The 17,343-nt window shown below is 36.7% G+C and overlaps 2 protein-coding genes and 1 long non-coding RNA gene across 5 annotated transcripts in view; 1 reads left to right on the top strand and 2 right to left on the bottom strand.

Annotated features, from left to right (window-relative positions):
- jagn (jagunal) overlaps window positions 1-3,561 on the bottom strand; it is a 50,439-nt gene extending 46,878 nt beyond the window's left edge. For 2 of the 3 annotated variants that reach the window (XR_010852083.1, XM_067098605.1), the window contains exon 1: window positions 3,297-3,561. Coding sequence is in view for 2 of the 3 variants with exons in the window: in XM_067098605.1 (XP_066954706.1) it covers window positions 3,297-3,385 (89 nt within the window). In the remaining variant the exon portion in view is untranslated. The remainder of the gene's footprint in view (window positions 1-3,296) is intronic. The other variant, XM_067098606.1, reaches the window with a different exon arrangement.
- A 6,898-nt stretch (window positions 3,562-10,459) lies between these two features.
- Window positions 10,460-12,982, bottom strand: LOC136835882 (uncharacterized). The gene is made up of 3 exons (XR_010852267.1): window positions 12,652-12,982; window positions 11,492-11,578; window positions 10,460-11,343 (listed from the first exon to the last, which is right to left on the bottom strand). It is a non-coding gene; the product is annotated as an uncharacterized lncRNA (long non-coding RNA).
- A 1,664-nt stretch (window positions 12,983-14,646) lies between these two features.
- LOC136835817 (uncharacterized) lies at window positions 14,647-15,138 on the top strand. Its single transcript, XM_067099670.1, has one exon. It carries the CDS (start codon window positions 14,647-14,649, stop codon window positions 15,136-15,138), a length of 492 nt encoding a protein of 163 aa, XP_066955771.1.
- Window positions 15,139-17,343: the final 2,205 nt, after the last annotated feature.

Genomic DNA, 17,343 nt, shown 5'->3' with positions numbered 1-17,343 from the left:
AAAAGGTTGACAACCCCTGTCCTAAAGTATTAATTAATGTATATTACTGGTGAATTTTTACAAAGATCATAATTACTTGTTATTTGTGCAATAATGCTATTTGTTTTTTATTTAGTTACTTTGGACTACTTTTCTTCTATTTCATTTCCATTACAAGTGACTACTCCCAACATCAGCATAGTTAATAATGCACCAATCCCAAATGGCATTTGTTTAGGCTACATATGATACCATAATTAGTATTAAGTCATGTGTAGTCATATGTTATCCTAATGTGTACCTTTTTCTAATTACTAATGTGTGGCTCAAATGATTCTGATAATGACTTCTGTTACTAAAAAAGGCATATTTACACGGGTACATCGCAACTTACACTTTCTTAGCCTAACCTCGCATGTTGTCATAATCTACTCAACATGTGAGGGGCGGGAGCCACAATCCTGTGGACCCTTCTAATTTGAGCCGAGATGCAGCGCCATATATGGTGACGCACCAGCAAGGAAATTATAATTTCTGCAACATTCAATACCTTGGTAGTAACACCTCAACTTCGAGTTCTGTACTTATCAGGTACAGTCCAGTATATTTATTTCTTGCTATACTGTACTACCATTTTGGATGTGATACATTTTAAGGTGAACCTCTTGATCTGAACAGCAAGTGTGAAGTGCAGGTTAGTTTACGTTAGGAACTATGTGGAATTATCGTGAGCTATAAGGTATCTGAAAAACATTTAAGTACAAGCCAAAATGTTAGACTTCCTTATCAGAAAACCAGACCCCAAGGCATCTTAAGCTGAAGTACTACTGTATTAATTTCTCCTAGGATTGATTGATTTATGAGATTTTGGCTGTCAAGCCAGGCACCGAGGCAAGTTCAGCGCTTACGACACTAACAAGAGGAAGTTGTAGAGGTTGGCCAGAAATATTGAACAAAACAAGTAGGAATGAAGGATTTCTCCCAGGAAGTGGTATGGATATCTCATGTTAATGAGAAAAAGGTAATGTACAAAACTACCCTGTTACTCAGAGAGTACAAAAATTCACAGGCATCCACAATCCTAACAGAAATATCGCTACTGTTCATTGCATGAAGTTAAATCCGCTTGGTTTCAGCTCTCCACCGCCTAAGGTGTCCCGGTGAGCGTCGGCCAGTTTCCCCCCACCCCACCAATACAGACCCCACACTGCTGCAGTAATTAACCAAGATACAGAACCAGTGATTTTTTACTGCCCTGGGGGAAGCAAGAACTCCTGACTTCCGACCAGCTAAGCCTACACAATAATATAACTGTATGACATGTCAACATTTTGACCTTCAGTTCAGTTTGTTTGTTGCTCACTCACAGTGATGCTCATCATCCCCTTAATCCACATGCAGCTGGGAGTATAGATTAAGACACTATCAGCTTTAACCTATTTGCCCAGTGGTTGGGTGTAATACCCTAGACTAACCACTCTTAACATCTAAAGGGAAAAGGGGGTCAAGTCCACTATTCTTCATCCCCCTAAGATAGGTTTCATTTAGACCTATTTTGCAACCTACGTGGGCTGGGGATGGGCAAGTCTGATGATAAAAACTTGACGAAAACATAATAGCAAGCTTTTTGTGTGAAAAATAACAGGTAATGTGTGAAAAATAATGAAGATCACATTCAAATGGGCACCGAGTTAAGATAACTACTAAACACAATACAAAAGCATACATACACTAGTTTATCAGCATCCAAACAGAGCCCTGGCATAGCTTCCACTAAAAAAAACACAGGGATACATCATAACCTAACCTTAAGATTAGGTTATGGAGGGTGTGTGTATTGTGCCACGGTTTCCACTTATTAAAAAAAATATCCCAGTGATACATCCTAACCTAATTTAGGGAAAATGGTTCCACCCCGTCACCCCTTGATACACGTAACCATTTCCGAGATAGCCTATAATCTCGTCTCCCTACAGCCCTGCATTTTAACTGCATCCAAGGTTATTTGCCTACAATTGACATAATAAGCCCAGCCAAAGCTTAAACCAAACAAAAGTGTAGTAGAAAAACAGCTAATGGTTATATTTAATGATGAAAACATCCAATCAATAAAATGGTATTAAATAAAAGTTTGCAGTGTATTCTAAAACCTCTAAAAATAGTCTTATCTGGTCACTTACAGTATTCAGGTTCAGAGATTTTGCTTTTGCGTGACTTGTAATTTACCAATTGGTCACTAATGTCAGCTGTAACCACTGACTACTCTGTCTTTAGTTCTTAATATGCACACAACATGACTTGTCAATCATCAGGATTGTGGGATTTTTAAATTCCAACCAATCACAGGCACAGGTCAACCTGGGCCATGTGTTGAACCAAATTTTCAGCCAAGAGAGGTCAATTTTAAATAAAGCCTACTTGAGAATACAAGATTTACAGTCATCCATTTTGAATTCCACTCCATGATGTGAGGTTCTGCAACAGATTAGGTCTCCTCCTTCCAGAAACATGTCTGAGGTTGATTTGTGCTGAGTGCAATGGAAACCAGGGGCAATGCATAATGGAGAAATCCAAAGTAAGCATGTTCTTGATTTATATTGATGGTCAAGGGTCATTCTGAGAAGAAACAGAATAAAGCCTAAAAGTATTTTACATTCTTGCTTTGTATTTTAAATGCCGAATGAGAGATGGCAGGGTCTCAGAAAGTGTGCAAGCCTATTTCTGTGGAATGACGAAAAAAAGGTTCCGTTCTCCTCCCCAAAACAACGTTTGGCCACAGCCTAACCCTACGAAGACTAGGAGAGCATGCCTAACATACTTCTAATAGGCCTGATATTAGGCCATTCTACATTACCTAAGCCACCTTTCATATGATATACGCTAGTCTAGCCTCGACTAAACCTCATAAAACTGCATAGGCTACAAGCTAACGCCTCGAGAAATAATCGTACAACTTCAGGGTAACAACTCTAGTGACAATTAGTTATTATAAACGATAGGGTTAAATTACATTTAATTTTACGATAATTAAATTTATTCGGAGCCTTACTTAGCCTGCTGAGCTTCGAGAGACAGGCTAAGCTAGAGCTAGGGCTAAGTAACATCTGTTGATTCAGCGGAGGCCTTATGTCACACACACTACTCCAAACAGAGTGACGTGTCTGCAGTAGAACACGGGGACAAAAGAGCGTGGGAAAACATAATTGGGATGCCACAGAGCGGCGGCTGCCAGGAATACTGGTCACCTGGGCACTGTCTGTGGCACCACTGCAGGAGGGCTGGCAGGCAGAGAGAGGAGGGCATCGTGTTACACCTACCTAATCTGGTAATGAGTGGCCACGGTCTCACGATGTACGAAATCGGTGCCGTCTGTCCCGGCCACCATGGGCCCGTCCCTGGAAGCCATCCTGTTCGTTTTATGCCCCCAGGATTCTCAAACGCTCCTCCTTCTTCAGCTCCTTAGAGAGAGAAACGGAGTGCGAGTGAGCGGCACCGGCGAGTGTCACACTACCAAGTTGCCTCGGCTACACATCCACCAACACTGCACCAACACTATCGTCACCTGGTGGCTGATCCTCCAACAAAAACAACAATGATGTCGTCATCACCACTCGTTGGTATACGAAAATAAAAGACTAAGAAGAGTAACTTAGTTCTTTCAAATGTAACGGGCAAATTTTCAACCACTAGAGGACACGATTATTTAAGTACGCTTTAAATATTACTTTATAAGCCTAGTTATTTAAAAATTTGCCTTGCTTCATGATCAATTTCACTTAAATTAAACCGAAATCATAAATGTTTGAATGACTATATTAGTGGCATGCAACTCCATATACCCAACTGGCACTCAGTAAACAAAAAGACAGGCAGCATGATCACTCTCGCAGAACTGCGATATGTGTCCAGACTCACGCACAACTTTACAGGCTGCTCTTGGGTACAAAAGCCCGCGTTGTCGTATAGTCAGCGCAAACTAACCAACAACATCGCCAACGTACAGCGATCGCAATTCCCTCACAAAAATACATAATCATAATTATGATTTTAACTAATCAAATGCATCGTTGTTGATACATTCCTCTTTATCTGGATGGTTTAAATTAAACCTGCTTTGCGCCCTTGCCCATTAATCCCCCTGTCGTGATAAAAGGCTTGATGTGGATCTCGGGATTCTACGCAGCCTACATAGACTACTATTTTTCTTTAGACATATATAGGAAACTAAATTGTGCAAAAATGCTGATAACCAGAGCGGTTACCGTAAGAAAAAGCGTAAGATGCTTTTAGTGGGGGAGATGACTAATTCCCTCTTCTACTGAGACAAGAGAAACGTAAGTGAAGCGAGTTTCAGGCTATTAGCTTTCACTCATCACTTATATGAATTCGAAACCTTGCATATATCTCAAATATAAAGAACTGTTAGTGCATCCATAAAGCACGTCAACAGGGCATTGAACAAAATAGTTCCGAAATGAAAAGTGGCCTCACTAAGATGATGTGAGGCGGAGCTGGATGTGAAAGAGGGTTATTAGTGATAAGGAAATTTCTCGCATTCAAAAAATAGTCAGTAACACACAGACAAAAGCCTCGTCGACATTGTCGCAATATAGGCTACGTTACAGTCACAAACAAGTCCCACACAGAGATAGTTCAGAGTAGTTCTTGCAGCATCTAAGAAAGCACATCCAGCTCCTTACATGGTAACTTAGACATCATAAATAAATTTTCAAAGTCATTAATGTTCATTTCAGTGCGCAAACTATCTGATAAATGTGAGAACATTAATTTCCAAATTCTTCATACATTATTTACAATTTTAAAGGGGTCATAAACAGAAAAAATAAATTTAATTTTAGTTTTAAAAGCATAAAGTGAAATAAAGTTCGGCTGCCATTGTAAGAGACTATCCAAGTCCATATTAATAGCATCCATGGAAATCAAGCAGATTTTAAAAAGGAGGTTAAGATGATAGCTGGAAAGATAAGGAAAATATTTTCTAGATAGCAGAATCCTTAACAGTAAGGGATAAGAGAGGGCTGGGAAGGGCCAGCGATGGAAAGCAGGAAACAATATAGTACAAAGAACTGACAGCGTCAGATAACAAAAATAGAACTTTCGCGTAAGGAACTGGAAGTCAGTTTTCAGAGAGGTGGTGGTTAGCTGAGAACCCTACGAAAGGAGGCTAGGTCTCAAGACCATAGGCTAACTTCCGTTAATGCCGTTAATATGCCCAAAGCTAAGCGGCTGAGAAAAAGTAGTTCGAAATAAAATTGGTTCGGAGGTCATGAGTGAACCACGAATTTCAGAGTCCCTAATGACGAATGAAACCTCATCTGTTCCAGAAAGCAATAATCAAGTATGAATTTATGGGATACCCATATCAGCAGCATGGGAAAACGATAAATAATTGGTACCGTTTGGTAATCACCCTTCTTTTGAAGAGAAACTTAAAACTTAACCTGACTACGTGTCCAAGAGATGTGTGTTAAAGATGAGCAAAATAACAATAGAAAGGAAATGAAAACAAAACAGAATATCAAAATGTGAAAGAAATGAAGGGATGTGATATAGTTCATAAGTCTTGCTTAGCTTCAAGAACTTCAGTACAAATGGGTTTCCATTGTCAGATAGTCTTGACATGATGCCAGGTTGCAATAGCAAAAACGAAAAAAAAAGAATGAGATTATGTAATTTTCTTATGAAAACTAGAAGCAAATAAGCAAGACGAATGATTTTTCTTATGCCAGACACATCTTCACTTCATCAGACTGAAAGAAAGGATGTCAAAAAAGTTACTGTGGGTGTTTTTGTTTAGGTAGAATAGTGATTTTAGCGGTGCTGAAGTTAGCGTGCAACTACGATCTTCACAGGACCTCGGTGCCACAATGAAAGCAGCAAATGCTGGAGCAAAGCTCCACTGCAAGAAGGCGTAAGATGATCCCTCCATAGTCTGAGCAGTTAAAGACTGAACAGACACATTATGGCTTGGTTAGCGAATCTGGAGAGAAATGTGTTCATCCATTTATTAATAAACAACTCCAGGGATGCAAGTTGTCATAACAAGGTTAAAATTTCATGGTTTTAGAGAAAAGAACAGATAAAGGTCCCGAAAAGCATAAAGATCCAGTGCATGCTAACCGTCACATTAAAATTGATCAAAATGATCTAGATGGAAGTTGGGGGAACCAGCGGCAGGGGAAACTAGACATTGTGCTCGAAACTAGAAATAAAAAAGGATCAAGAGCTTGATCTACGTATTCTTTCAGAATATATTTGAACCTCCGTGGCTAAATGATCTCGTCTTCGCTTCTCACAGATAGAGACCAAGATTCAGTAAGACGAGCGGGGAAATGACCTGGCCCCGATTCCTAGGAAGTGAATTCTGTGCCTGGTACTTAGTTTGCTGTGATGAGTCACAGCCAGGCTGGAGCTGGGAAGGGGATGGACCAGAAACCTTACTGGAAATGTCTGGAAAAAGTTAACATGGGAAGAGGATATATATATATATATATATATATATATATATATATATATATATATATATATATATATATATTATTATATATATATATATATATATATATTATATATATAAATATATATACAAATATATATACAGAATATATATATATATATATATATATATATATATATATATATATATATTATATATATATATTATATATATAAAATATATATACAAATATATATACAGAATATATATATATATATATATATATATATATATATATATATATATATATATATATATATATATATATACATATCAAACACCAGAGTTGCAACTCTCGAAATCACACTTGTAGGCGCCCAGGGACAGGCACTCGATACAATTGAAGGTTTATTGCTAATGCCGACGTTTCACAACAACTTATTAAAAACAACACAATATTATCTCATTTGAAATATCAGAAACATCATGACACCAAAAGAAGGACCTACCTAGAAGGGAGTTAAAATTAAACTATTGAAATGAGGACAGAAAAAAAAAAACAAGGTAACGACAAGACAAATATGGCCTTCAAGCGATAAACAATTGAGTAGATGATGTTTGGGTGTTTAATGATGGAACAGTTAATTTCATAGTTATGGACTCTAAAGTTGTTAAGTCGCTGTCTTTCTGTGTTTGTCCTGTTGTTCGAAAATATTTGTCATCTATAGATGTTTTGCATAATTTGGAATGGTTCCAACATCATGAAACAGGCAGATGCATAAACTGAGAAATGAAATCCTTTAACAATTGTGTCCTGCCAGGTGCATTCAGTCTTCAATTATTAAAATTTATGGATCTTTAAATTACAAGCACATATATTTCAGGGACTTGAATTTGAGTTGAGATACCTTACATTTGTACAAAGCTTTTGAAGATTTATTTTGATAAGATTCCAGTCGGGGAGATTACGACTAACAATATGACTGCATGACTCTTCAGCTGAGTAGTCAAACACCTTTGACAGAAGACTTTAACGTAAAATTACTTGAAATCCAGGACCTTTTATGTGGATAGGTTCAGAGTAGCAGTTGAGCGGAGAAGTATTTGTCATTATGACGACATCTGGTATTCATCTAAAACTTTTCAAAATAATTCCGATATTAATTTTTGCTAGCTGCTACATTAGGAAAGCAGTAAAATTAAGGTAAAAAAGGAAAGTGAACCATATAAGCTGGCTAAAATGTAACGGCCTTTAGCCGAGACACTGCTTTCCGAGGCTGAAATATAGTCTTGGGCATAAGTAACAATCAGCTTTTCGTTCAACCTTCAAGAGAAATAAAGTTTTGACTCTCTTATACATACATATCCCAGTTGCTCCTGCAAAAATCCGGGTCACACTGGCAATCCTTCAAAGTCGAGAAATTTACTTATCGTACTGGGAGGAACCAACACAATACAGCATTTCCCTAATGCATATGTAAACATTGAAAATTAAATTATGGCGCGTTACTACTGTTAGCTAGAAAGATAGTCAAAGGTTGCTTTCCAAAGGAGGGTATCAGTAAATACCAAAATTTTGTTAAATCCAGTCATTAAATTCCAATTATCCATTTGTGGTACATTAAACTAACAAAGCCCCCACCCCACCCAACCCCCTCAAAATTAACTGGATGAGGTAGGGATATATGGAAAATGGGCCTCCAGTTTCGGGCAATCACTTGCAACAAAACTGAGTTTACGTCCACTACAACAACCCGACATTCTTCGCCTCAGAATGTGAGGATGATGTAGCCGATCGGTGGAGCGGTGGTAGTATATTTAGATCAGCCATGAGGTATAGAGTTCCCGATGCTACACCACACGTAGCAGACAGTAATGAGAGCCTAGTGGTTTATAAGAATCAATTTTCACCTGTCTATAGCTAAGGCATTTGTATTTCCCTCCCATCCCTGTTGAGCACAAGTGCGAGTGTTAACTGCTGTTTCGAGATTGTTGAATAAGGTTCTCACTTGGTGCTTCCGTAACTTCGGTGAAATTCAGGAATTAATGAGACAAATATGTTATGACACTTGGCGATGCTTATAAGCTGGCTCCTCAGTCTGGTAATTCCTACCGAATCGGAATTTAGAGTTTAAAAGTATATAAAAGTCTCTTCCATATGATCAAATTCATATTTGCCATAGACTTAAACCTGTAATCATTGTTTAAATGAGCGATTTTTTTTATGGAAACCAAAATATGTGTAATTTGGACGGCAAACAATTTATCTTGCTTATTGAAGCAGAACATTACACCTTTGTCTTCCTGGGGAACATTCCTGTATATCTTCAGATCGCAGTTCATTCCAGTTTGACATTTAACAATACATTCCACATCCTTTAATTTAAATCTTGCAGATAAATATTAGTTTTTTCGTGAATCTTTCTTTGACCTTATATCTGTGCTGTCTGTAGACACATCGCCGCTTATATCTTATTAGTATAAAATGAAGAGTGCCAGTGCCTGTGAATTTGGCTAAGATTCTTGTACTGGAGAGGATCTTCATACTGATCTGTCACGGTACTGGTTCCATTTCTTAACCCTTCCCAAAGGATAAATGCTATGCTATACAGTCTCCATATAATGGTTCAGTTATATGCCAATGTATTTGTTATTCATTGCTGCCTATGAATAGTATGAAAATATACCGATTTAAATCTTAGGTCAAAGCTTTCTGTAAACTTTCAATTTTGAAACATGTCTAGTTGACATTTCCATAGCCTACGAGTAATCTTTCAACATCACAGAAAACGTGATTTTTCTCAGGGGGACCTTACGTAGATGCTGCACAGTACTCGCAAACTAAGAAAATTATCTAAAAAGGTACATGGTCACGGACGTATTTTAACTGACATGTGGCTCTTTCTGGAATCATCACTTATAAAAGTGCCATATTATAGGCTAGGACAAAAAACCACCGGTGAATTTTAATCACTAAAATAACAAATTGTCGCAGTTATTCACCAGTTGTAATCGCCAATGCGAGATTCAGTGGTAAGAAGGAAGTCACACGAAAAAGAAGTACGAGGAGGTGAGAAGCGCTAAGGGGAACATTTCGAGGAACAGAAACAGCCGATACTTTAGGTAATAAAGAAAAAAAAAAAGCTACAGTGGCTTCGTTAGCGAGAGCCTCCACAGCAGGAGTGAACTTTTCTTCCTCGTTCCTTTCATCCGCATTTAAAATACGATATAGTCCAAAAGATAAAAAGCTCTTTACTTTCATTATAGAAGGAAGTTATCTGAAGAATGTGGGAGTGAGGAGGATTCTTACTCATAGGCACGAGCATCTGAAGCTTTCTTTAAATATGTAAATAACGAAGTAGAATTTTTTTTCTTTAAGATTTTCTTTATGGAAAACACCATATGGGACTTTTATAACAGGGATACCATTCCATTTGCATAGCTAATGATGGCATAGAACTGAATGTCCTCTCTATACAAAGCTACTAATCAAAGTACTTCCGTGATAAAACGGTAACAGGAATTAAGAAGCAACGCTAATTTTCAAAGATTGATAACGGCCACTTGTATGTTTTAGAATTGGCAATAACCCAGTTTAAACTTTCTCCCATTAATTATTAACAATTGTTACTGGTAGAGGTAAGAACGTTTAAATTTACATATGCATCATTTATAACAATTTATTGAAATTTCAAATAACTAATTACACAGTTAACGTTAGACTAAGTGAATCTTGTGATAAAGCAATCATCAATTATCACACCAGCTCAGTTTGGAAATCTTTGTGAGGGGTAAAAACCAGCAAACGAATTCTTGACTAACCCAAGTAGTGCTTTTATTGCCTTAAATATCCATTTCAGAAAGTTTCATTTGCAAATAGAAGAAACCATTCAAAAAATACAATAGCATCACCCAATTTACAGATCAGTTAATGTTAAAACTTTCTTTGATGAAATTAGGCTTGGCTTGCTTCCCCCGAGCAGAGCTTCTAGAAAAAATATCCAAGTACTTTCAAACACGTGGTCGGATAGTTAGGAATACTAAGTAAACGAACATTATAACTCCGGTGTTAAAGACATACTAAAGTAGATTCGATCACCTATAATTTAGGTTTACATTTTGAATAGTATAATTGGAGTTTGTATACTGTATGAATTTTATATTACTCGTTATATTATTGGCACTAATCTCTAGTCAAGCTAAGAAACTTTAATTACAAATATGTTTAATTAGAACTATGAACAAAGTGGAAGCTAAAATTTACGTTACACAGTCCCAAAACAAAATTAAGAAGGCATTGTGGTTATTACAATTACATATTGCATTTAATCAGCAAAAAAAAAAATGTTCAAAGAAATACAATACCACAGTGTTAATTTTTCTATCCTGAAAAAAAGTAAACGCTCTTACAGTACAGATTCTTAGAGCAACGAAAATTAATTGCTAAAACGACCATTACATAAACTTAACTCATTTTCTTATTGTAAAACATGAACTGCAAAAAACTAAATTACTTTTAAGTTCCAAATATGCAGTCAAGTTACTTTTAAAATCTAGAAAAAAAATAAAGTATTAAACTTCTAATATTACACATGCGCTTAACACCGATAGAAAAAATCGATTAGTTCGTTGGTTGGTCGTTTGAACCTCCATGCACTTCCTTATTGGTCTTATGACCAATAGATACAGGGCATGACGGCGCCTCCACCCCCACAGGGGCACCGTCCCTGTAGGGGTGGAGGTAAAAAAATGGTTGGTTCACAAGGAACTACTCACCTCAATCTTTAATAAACCAACCTTGAGTCTGTATTCCAGTTTCCCAGTCGTGTGGGTTTTCCGCCGCCAAGTGTCCTATTTCTCACAAGAAAAACTTATCCAGGCTCCATAAAGTTGGGCTTCACTAGTAACTGGAAGTATTTTTAAAGTGACTAGAATGGTATTACGGCCAAATAAAAGTTCCAGTGTAAGAATTACTATGCAAAATTTAAGAACATTAAAAACCTATGCTTAACACTTATGTTACTTGACAGTTTTATCAAAGAATAGAATACTAACCTCCACGGAACGTCGCAAATTTCCATTACTTTGTAAACTGGCACAAACCACAATACTGCATTACGGTCAAATGGCCTTGCCCTGATCCTGAAAGAGATTAAATTCATTAAATTTGTAGTGCAGAAATACAAGACCCCTGACCCACTAAGTAAATTAAACACATCGTTGGTGACCACAACGATATTTTAAGCTTACGGGGTTTAAGTACTTAATAGTACAAAGAAATTTTTCAGAAACTCTTCACTACATCCCACAAATGACAAGCAAGGTTGTGACAAATATCCCACAAATGACAAGCAAGGTTGTGACAATCAGCGAATGGGGAAAGGTGGTCAAGTCCGCATAACAGTTGAAACGAACACAGTTACTAGGGGGGAAGCAGTGAAGAATTTTAATTTTTTTTTTTTAAATTAACATTTAAACTAATAAATTTCGGAATAAATAATATAAAGCTACAACCTCAAGTATTGAATAAGGCTAAATTAAAGTACTGACTAACAAGGCTAAATTCTTTGTGAAATTAGAGCTATAACCTCAAGTATTGAATAACCTGGTTAAATTGAAGTACTGAACAACGAGGCTAAAATCTTTAAAGTGATACCATTTATACAGCAAAAGTAACCCAAACTTACCGTCAGCAGAGACAATAAAACCTTCATAGCCTTAATTCCCGAACTTCACCGTACAATACATCACAGTTCCCCGTATGTACACCTTTAACACAGCAAACGGAGAACTTGTTCTCTAACGTCAATAGAGAATAGTCTACAAACAGTCCAGTTCCATAGGCAAACAGAAAAAAAAAAAAAACTCCAGATCCAGGGCTTCGCCCACTTAGAAGCGAAAATGGACTTTCGTGTGGTGTGGTTTCACTGAAGTACGGATCATTGAGGAGTCAAACAAGGCCCATTAAATTTTAGAAGTGAGACAACACGCGTGTTCTGTTTTCGCCTGTACTGCATCTGAACGCACTTGACTGACGTTTTATCGCCGGATATTTGATTATTTCTTTTAATACTTCCCAGTTCTTCGGTAACGTTGAAATAATAGAGAAAATTGTTTAATTACAGAAAAAATGAGTGAAAAACTTAGGTATATAGCATCTGTGAAAACGTAAAAATCTCTTCTAAAAGCTTTTTACAGAACTGAGTCTTACTTACTTGCTGTAAATTTCCTTTCTGGTCCCAATTTGCCGAAGGAATTCTGTGGGAGCCACAGATTCTTTGACATCATCATACGTTAGAGAAGACATTCGTATGGGGTTCTCTGTATCAACTGTCAAATCTACGCTACTGTCACCCTCAGAAAATAAGTCGGTGCTGCTATAGTATGATATCTACCGAGCTATTCGCGACCTACCAAAAATTTGGATGCTATCTACCAAACAACCCAATTAAAGCCTATGGCAATTACTTCCTCAAACTATATACTAAACTATTTGATCCCCCAGAGGATAGTACTAAACACCGTGAAACAGAGACTCACATACACTGTTTCATCGTGTTTAATACTAGCCCCTGAGGGGTCAGAGGTAGGAAATGGATTGTAGATATCCTACTATAGTAGCAGCAATGAGGCTTTCATTTTCTGGAAAGACTATTTTCATTCCTTTCGATACCAATTTCGGGGCAGCAAATTTGAAGGCGCTAAAACCAGCATTTTAAGTCATCTTGGCTCGGGTAATTTGATACCACCTGTAGTTGGTTTTGTGTCGATTCGTTACTACATAAAAGGCTGTGTCTAACCAAGACCGTCTCAACTCCATTAATGACAGGAGTAAACGGTGCTTCAAGGCATAAATTTTCACTACAATCTAATGAATAAAAGCATCCAAAAGTTACTTTGCAGTCTAAACAAAAGAAACTAGGGGTTAAGCAATATACTCCGATATAATAGCATGATGAAAAAAAAGGAAGTTTGTCGAGAATACTGCGATAGATAATTGAGAAGATACTGCCTTCCATGCAGACGCGTTGGTAAATGCTTAAACTAGCGTATGCGGTAAATTTATCGATAGCAATTCATCGACAACAATTCATCGATTAGCAATTCATCGACCAAGCAATTTACCAAATTCAATAATTCGTCGATTTACAGAAAATAAAAACATAATTCAAAGGTTTAAAAAACAAATAACCTATTCAACAATTCATCTATTTACAGGAAAATAAAAAGTTAAAAATAGCAAACCACAAAAATAACAATTCATCTATTTACACAAAAATAAAACAAAATTACGAGATTTTCCTTTAAAGAGAAACAAATGTCTCGAGGATGGATATTCAGTTTGTTGAAACAAGAAAAATGAGAAAAACTGTTTGTGTGCGGCCATCTGTTCTATAGAGAAAAGAAGATCAAGAAGAGACTGTGCACTGGAAGTGTGAGAAATACCATAAAATAACTGTCGAGCTCAGTGAGTACATGCGGAAACACGATAATACGCGGCAATCAAATGAATATAATCACGCGCTAATGCAGCAAGTGTCGAAGCAGCGAAAGTCTGTGAGAAAATTCGCGAAAAGGCAAAAAATACAACGGAGTCAGCTGTTGCCCTATTGTCCGATGTTCTTGGAGAATGCAGTCAAGCAGCAATTGGTAAGCTTCCAAGCACTGACTGTATGAAAAGAACTGTGAGAAATATCCGATTTAAGAAGAACGATGGACCTAGCCTACCAACACATCGAAAAGACATAACTTTCCCGGAAGGATTGACAAAGTTGTCAAATGGCGACGAGTTTTTGTATTTTGATTCTGGAAATGTTGAGGACCGAATATTAATCTTTGCGACAAAGAAAAGTCTTGAACTCTTGTTAAAGTGCAAACATTGGTACGCCGACGGAACGTTTAAATCGGTGCCTTTGTTGTTTTATCAATTATACACACTCCATGGACTGGAAGAAAATACATCTATTCCTTTAGTATACGCTTTGTTACCTGGAAAATCAAATAGAAATTACGTAACATTACTAGAAAATATCAAAAAGTTTAATCGTATGCAAGCACCGTTAACAATCACACTAGATTATGAAAAAGCTATGATTAAGGCTGTTAGTGAAGTGTTTAGCACCACACAGCAACGTGGGTGTTTTTTTCACTTTTCTCAATGCATTATGCAAAGGTACGAGGCCGACGCAGACTTTGCATTAAGTCTTTAAATGCTATCGGCTCTAGCATTTGTTCCTGTTCATGCAGTCATAGGAGCATTTGAAGAGTTATGTGATAGTGATGCCATACCTCTTGAAGCACAACCAGTTGTCGATTACATGGAGGATACTTGGATAGGTCGGCCTGATCGAAGACTAGTACGTCGACCGCCTCAGTTTCCACATAAAATGTGGAATGTGTATCAAGCCGTTTTGGAAGATCTACCTAAAACCAACAACTCAGTCGAGGGCTGGCATCGGGGTTTTGAGGCACAGCTCACATCTTACCATCCTAACATTTGGAAGTTTGTGGAGTGCATCAAACAGGAACAAACATTGAGCAATGCCAAAATTGAACAATACCTTGCGGGACAAGAGCCCCCTTTGAAAAAGCGGAAATACCGTGACTCTGCCAAACGGATAAAGAGAGTTGTATTGAACTATGATGCTAGTGAGCCTGTCATTGACTACTTGAGGGGCTTAGCGCATAACATCTCTTTTTAATTAGTTTTCCTTTTACAATTGAATGAAATTTTTTTTTAAAGATATTCATATTTCAAAATTTTTCAAGACATAAGAATAAAGGTTGAATTTATGTATTTTAACATTTTCTTTGAATTTGTTTTATTTCCATATTCTTTTGCAGATCATTGTTATATCAAAACAAAAAATGATTATGTGAATAATAAATACTTTATCTTTTATTCCTGTAAACTTTTCTTTGACCTCTATTAATAATAATAATAATATTATTATTATTATTATTAAACAAACAAACCACTTAAAAAACTAAAAGCAATGCAAATTAAATGACCAAAGTAGTTAATCGATAAATTGATGAATCGGTGAATTGCTTGGTCGATGAATTGCTAATCGATGAATTGTTGTCGATGAATTGTTATCGATGAATTTTCCTAGACTCCTAAACTAGGAAAAATGAGAGTTCTTCAAAAAATGAATAAATCTCTGCATCCACATTAACAAATCAAATTCCGGTACAATTCCTTATTATGCATAGAATAAGGGCTATGCCGCAGACTTTCAAAACGTCATTAGGTCATAGAGAAGCCAAAACAGAAATATCCGTATGGTAGTTTAAGTGGTTTTCATTTCCCTTCGCGGAACACTTTCAGACAACATTAGCTTCACTAAATGTTGCGTATTCATAAGTAAAGAATTTTAATGAAAGAGAACAATTCTAAATGTTGTTTATATCTGTGCCATATTTTATTTAATATCTTCTTTTGTTTCCACCATCGCACTAGACTTGTTCTCCGCAAACCATTTCCGTTGGTTTGCGTGTTGGGACAATCAACGAATAGCCTGGCCATGGGTTTGCATACCATACCCTGGTTAAAAAAAAAAAAAAATATATATATATATATATATATATATATGTATGTGTGTGTGTGTGTGTGTGTGTAACACAAATGGGCCAGATACGGTGCATATACATAAATTGCAGTCAAGGGCAAGAGTACGCTGGAGATTCACACTCATTATTGCTTCCTATGTTTCATGATGCATAATCACATCATCAGGGAATTCTACGGAAAATGAATAAATTAATAAAAGGACTGAAGGCTAAAAGTAAATTACGTTAAAATATTGATCATTGAAAAATCTATAAAGACTCAGTTCAAAATTACACACACTATAGAGCACACTTAAATACAAAGCATAAAATCACGTCACATGCAGACATATGGTTGCACAAAGTACATTAAAAATAACATAAGATCATAAAACGTTCCAAATAAATTATATCGACAAAATTGATTTAAAAGATTCAAAGAATGGAAAAACAACTAAGACGGCAATATGATTACACAAAAAGCAGGAGACGCTAACATTACAAAGCAAATGACAGAACCACACTAACAGTAACAAAAAAAAGTTGTCTTGCTTTGATTAAAAGGTGTAATTACTTACTGATTTTTCAAGACAGATCACACGTAAATATGAACGTCCTTACCTTCACTAATAGCAACTGCAGACTTAGGTTCTCTTGTCATAAATTTCGAAATGAATTATGTAAAGAACTTAAGCAGTTTACCTTGACCGGGTGGAGTCTTGAAATCCACGGGGTTTTACAATACCTGTATAAAGTGGCTTAACGTAACCTAGAAGACCATAGGTAAAACCTAATGTTCCATCAGTTGGTAATATTATTTAAGGAAACAGTTATGGTGTTTTACTCTTTAATACCTGAAATTACTGTTTTATAAGTGTTTTGTCTGGTAAGACTTATGGTAAATTACCTAAGCAAATGACCAGAATCTTCGAGAATCACTATGATGGATTAAAAATTGAGAAATCCTGAAAGCCCATAAATCTCTTAAATGGCAATGCATTTCCATACGGAGAGGAATTCTCTTTAGATGAAGGTTATCAGTTACAGATTTACCTGTGAAGCAACTTTTCGAGGTAGCTTTGTACCGAGCAATATCTCAGTCGGTTGTTAGTCTTAATGATCGCGGCTATAATGCCCAGCTAAACTATATGAAAGTAATTGAGGACGCGTTCTTTCGTATTTAAAAGCAACGCGATAGAAATGAGTGAAATCCAGGGGTTCAGTAATTTTCACTAGCCTCGCTTTTGAGTGCCACACTATATGAGGGAGGGCTTCACCTTTCCTAGGGCTTATAACACTATTGGCTTACATTCCCTGGTTATTTTTCATAAGTAGGCGTCATTGGGGTTGGGGTG

Source organism: Macrobrachium rosenbergii, chromosome 55 (genome assembly GCF_040412425.1).
Source record: "Macrobrachium rosenbergii isolate ZJJX-2024 chromosome 55, ASM4041242v1, whole genome shotgun sequence".
Classification (NCBI taxonomy): domain Eukaryota; kingdom Metazoa; phylum Arthropoda; class Malacostraca; order Decapoda; family Palaemonidae; genus Macrobrachium; species Macrobrachium rosenbergii.
The sequence above is the reverse complement of the archived record's forward strand: the minus strand, read 5'-3'. Positions and strand labels throughout refer to the sequence as shown.